The sequence below is a fragment of the Hibiscus syriacus genome, unplaced genomic scaffold, assembly GCF_006381635.1.
Source record: "Hibiscus syriacus cultivar Baekdansim isolate YM2019G1 unplaced genomic scaffold, ASM638163v2 tig00000715_pilon, whole genome shotgun sequence".
In the NCBI taxonomy this organism is placed as follows: Eukaryota; Viridiplantae; Streptophyta; class Magnoliopsida; order Malvales; family Malvaceae; genus Hibiscus; species Hibiscus syriacus.
Genome location: NW_024061811.1, coordinates 12,189 through 17,408, shown reverse-complemented (window position 1 = coordinate 17,408; position 5,220 = coordinate 12,189). Strand labels below are relative to the sequence as shown.

The following is a 5,220-nucleotide window of genomic DNA, read 5'->3' as shown; positions in this document are numbered from 1 at the left end:
TGTGACCTGAGTAGTATCTTCGTCAACCTCCACGGCCTCATCTTTGGTGTTGCCACTTTTTTCAGCTTTTGGTGGTTCGTTATCATCCATTTCACCTTGTTCAGCTCTTGGTGTTTCGGTATCATCCAGTTCACCTTGATCTGCTTTTGGTGTTTTGGTATCATCCACTTGGCCCTGATCATCTTTCACAACCTCTTCAGCCTCAGGCTCAACTTGATGATCCAAATTTTCCTTATTTTTATGCTCGGTTTCAACAGACAATGCTTCCCTTCTATCAGGACTGCTCGGAGGTTTCCTTGAAGCCGAAGGAGGAGTCAAAGATCCCTTCCTAGTCCTAGTACTATTGGTAGAGGGAGATTTGTGCGCTCTTAGACGAAAATGACGTCTGTGTCTGTGGTCTCGCCGGAGCATTTGGCTTTTTGGCAACCTTTTCCAAGGGTGCCTTGGGTGCAGCAGCCGCTTTTGAAGTAACAGAAGAAGACGAGGATGTTGCTCCTGCTGCCGTTTTAGGTCGAACGGGAGAGACAAGTGCCTTGTTAGCTCGAGCAGCCGATGGAGGCCTATCAAAGGATCTTCTCCTGAGAACAGTGGGATTTTGGGTGGCGTCTTCGGTCGCAGGTTTCTTTAAAGTCTTAAGAGCAACATCAATGCGTGAGGTCTTCGTGGGCTTGAGATAGTTTGGTACTTGTTTTCACTTGAACCTAAAGCCGAAGAGGAAGGTTTTCTTGGAGAAGGCTTCAAATTCGCAGGGGAAGAGCCCTTCTCTTTCACCGAAGTGCCAACTTCTCTCTTTGTGGTCGCCATAAATTATTGATTTCGTTTCTCTGATTATCAAAATTGCAATACAAACCTGCATTATCAAATATAAATCACTTCCTTTATTTATTTTTTTGTTAATCACTTATGCATGTACATATACCTTGGCACGAGCACCACCTTGAAAAGAAGGGGAGAAAGACCGCGTACCGCCTTGAGAATGAAACCAAGTTTTATGGACGAAATGAATTGATATAAAGAAGACTTATTGTATATGAAGGAGATGATAAAGATAAATTGGTTTGTTTTCTTAGTTTGATAAAAGGAAATCAAAGGGAAAAGGAGCGACAATATCGCACAACTCAACGGTCTATATACACGCAGGGCATCCCACAAAATTGGGCATCTTTTGACCTCTTCAACCACATTTCTTTGGTCTTTACCCATATTGGCTTTTCATATTTTAGAAACATTAGTTGGCGCCACCTACCTCCAATACTATATAAAGCTAAAGCAGCTGCTCAGCTTAAAATACATTACCAAATAATCTAAAAGTAATTTTCAAAAGTCCTAAAAAGTATTTTTCAACCACACTTTTAAAAAACAACGCTAAAATGATCAACCGTTTAGGAATAATAATCACGCCAACAATAATGGTATTTGATTGCTAGTAAAACAAAATATTTTGGACATTTGTGGCTCTTTCAAGACAGTATATGTAATTGTAATTTTCCGGTAATGTGAAAGTTTGATAAACAGCGATACAGGATCTCTTATGTGATTGGTGTGCATGATTGAAACTTAATTGGTTCATCAAGTTGGTAAATTTTCTCAAAGTGGCACTTGAATAATCAATTAGGACGTTGACGGCATTGATTGGTCAATGTTGAACGATCAACTAAGGTACCAAAACCTGAAAAAAAAAATCTCTCCATCAAAGCAATATTATATAATAGAGAATCTCAGTTTTATGGCCGGGGAATAACATGGTTCCAGGACAGATAGTTTTAATAAAAAAAATGCGCAAGATTTCTTGTTCTTCATGCCACTGCTTATGTTTCCCGTACATACAACGTAACAAATTACACTGATCTTCACAAGCATTGATATTCAATCAACAAAATAAGAACAGTAGCTTGAGCACTACGGAAAACTGTATGCCACCAAATATTTTAAATGACAATTACAATTAGCAAATCATAAATCCACAAAAACATCGAATCAAAGCCTCGCAAATACATTTTTCAGTGGTCATCGGCAGAAAATCATAATATAAACCACACGGACAATTTAATGGATGTCGACTTATTAATATTGAAACTCAATCTATTCTCGGATTCTAGATTACATATAGAGCAATGCTGCAGCTCTTTCAAAAATAAATTTACCTTTCACCAAGTTACAAGGCAGTGTCTCTGCAAAACTTTCTCAGATTTCCTCCTCAATGGCTGTAAATTACAAGAAACGATTGAGATCTGTAGAAGACAACCAACAACAATGCTAATTGTACAACAGAGCAACGAGTTGTAAGTTCTTCCTTTTTTAGCACTTCAGCTCAGTTGCTCAAAAATAATAATCTGATCCGTCCCAGCTCTGCGGCAAGGTATAGGCATGAGGCATCCCAACACTCACACCCAGAATTTAATCTTGCAAGGGCCATAGCTTTATCTGACTGGGAACAATCTGGTTCATGTCAGTAAATGTAAACAAACTGGAAGCTTCAACATTAGTCAAGCACATTGAACCAGGATGAACATATCTTTATAACAGCTTCATGATAAGCATTTTTTGTTGGGAGTTCATTCTTCAAACGAAAGCATACAGATTTTTTCCAGAAGCAATGACCAATCTTCACCCAGCTGCTGGGGATTTAGCTCCATTGCAACTTTGAAATCAAGCAAAGAAATTGAGCACCCTTGCCGCTTTTCCTGCAAAACTTCTGTAGGCCCAGAGCTACTCTTCATACGCATGTGACTACTTGACCAAAAACCATTAACAAGCTTGCTTTGGGGCTGCTGCGTGTGGGCAGAGTGCTGTCTCAATTCACATGTAGATCTTGATCCCACCAGATTGACACATGATCTAATCAGTCTTTTCAAGTATACATCCAACATGTTGTTCAACATATTAGCACATTCCAATGAAACCCCTCCAAGGCCCTGCGCTGCTGCGATCTGTTCCATACGTTTCTTCAATGTCTCAGTATCATACAAACTACCACTGTCATAGTAACTAATGAACTCGCCAATGCTTGCCACATGCATAGCTTTGTGGGCCCCACCAACACTAGCTGAGCAAAATGGAATCCCAAGAGGTGCAAGCAAAGGATTTCTAGAGAAATCAATGTGGCTGGCTTGCTCCACCCCCTCCCCATCTTCAACAACAGCTCCTTCAGTTAGACCTTTGATAAGCACCCTTGGTTTTCCTGTGGAACCCCCCAAACCTTCTCTTTCAATTTCAGGCTGCTCGGCAACTGTTTGAGGATGCTGCAATGGTCTCTGATAGTCATATGACGTCAAATCCCCATTTTCTAGACCCAATTTATTGCCATTGTCTTCAGTACCCATGGATTGATGTGAGAAACTCTCAACTTTTCCATTTGGCCCCAACGGGCTGGGTCGATCCCTGAGCTTTCTATCCTGTATTCCAGATCTAACCTTTCGCAGGGATGACAATGACAAAACCCCATTTGAAGAAATAGCCATGTTTGGATTCAGGTTGGGTACAAGGGATCCAATTGGCTCATGCCCATCATCTCTACCAGCAACTTTTCACATTTCGTATCGAAGATTAGGGACCTACTTCATGAACTGGTGTGGAGTCTTAGCCTGACATGCATTTTTCAATATTGAACGTATCAACTGGTTATGCAGTGGCAGATTTTCCCTTCCCAGAATGCGGTAACATGACTTATCGAACTCACTTTTACTAAGCTTCTGGCTCAAAAACCTACTCAAATTATAAAAATACCTTTTTGACCTCTCAGCCCCAATCTTCTTCACTATCTGAGCTTTTAATTCGCCTAAATTGATTCTGGAGCCCTGCTGTGGTTGCATTGCTCAATAAGCAGATTTCTACACGATTCACAGAACTATAAATCCACCGAGACCTGTTTCCACCCCAATTTACAATTTTCTCAGATGCCAAATGAATCCGAATCCACCGATTTGCATGCTATATAATGCAAACCGAACTCTTAATCTCTGCATATTGAGAGAAAAAGAGCAAGCATGAAATCCCAGAGAAAGAAAGAAAAACAAACTCCACAGGGGAACCGTTCATACAATGCAAACCCAAATTTCATCTAGGCAGAATCAAAACCCTAGGGATCAAACTCCACTTAAGTAATAAACAGAACCCCCCCACAAAACACAAAGCCGAATTGAATAAACGCAAAGCACAAATGAAAACCCTAGAGTTGGAACAGCAAATAAAAACAAAGGAAACAGTGCAGCAATTGAAACCACGAAGGTATGGCTTTTACCGGCAACTGAAAAAGGGAAAAGGTTGGGAATTAGGAAATTGAAGTCGAGGGAAAGAGATCAGTGGAGTTGGGTAGGGTAAGAGTTGAGGAAGGGAGCTGGAATTGCAGAGACAAAATAAGCAAGGAGTAACGAAAGAGAAGCTTAAAAGGATTGATAAGAAGGCTGACCTTAGGCAAGTTGCTTCAGCAATTGCAGAGAAATCCAGCGCCACAACAGTTGTTGGTTGGTGTCGGGGTTGGATTGTTAGCAGCCTCTATTGATTTCTTTTTGGCTCCCTCTTTCGATTTTTTTTAATTATTTCCTTCTTTCTTCTTCTTTTTTTTTTTTTATAAATATTACTCCAATATACAATAATCTGTATATTTAGAGTCCATTTTCTTTTTCAGTTTTCTCCTTCCCGTTCTCTCCTTGTCGTGCTAATGCCAATGCTCATTATATTTTCAGCTCGGCTTTCTTTTTGGTTAGCTCCATCTCTCGCTGCTGCTATTTTAGTTTCTCTTTTATTTATTTCATTTTTATTTTTCTCTTACTACATATAATTACAATTATTTCTACCTATATGGTCCGTTGAACCTAATAAAATTTATCAAATACTTTTATTTAAAAATATTTGAACTCTTAGGTTAATTATTTAAATAGTAGTTTTTAATGTGTTACGGATCATGGATCACGACTTTTGATTTGTCGGGTGGTCGATTATCTTATTATCTATTTTTATTTTATATTAAAATTTCATTTTCGATCTTTAAATTATTTCACTCTAATATTTAAAATCTCTAATTTAAAAGATTGTTTCATTCTAGCATCTTAAATTATTTTTTTATCCTCAAATAAATTTAAATTTTATATTTCTTAAAAAAAGTTACTTTTGAATTATGTAATTTAGATATTTAAATTCTATATTGTGATTTTTTAAGTTTCATGTCTTTTATATGATAATATTTCTAAAAGTAATGTAATTTAAAGAAAAAATAAAATA

General features: G+C 38.2%; 1 protein-coding gene across 1 annotated transcript; it reads right to left on the bottom strand.

Annotated features, from left to right (window-relative positions):
- Window positions 1–2,541: 2,541 nt before the first annotated feature.
- Window positions 2,542–4,520, bottom strand: LOC120209979. Its single transcript, XM_039208833.1, is given in 2 exon segments — window positions 2,542–3,959; window positions 4,409–4,520. A coding segment is annotated over 1 exon segment (1,257 nt). The 5' UTR covers window positions 3,813–3,959; window positions 4,409–4,520; the 3' UTR covers window positions 2,542–2,555.
- Window positions 4,521–5,220: the final 700 nt, after the last annotated feature.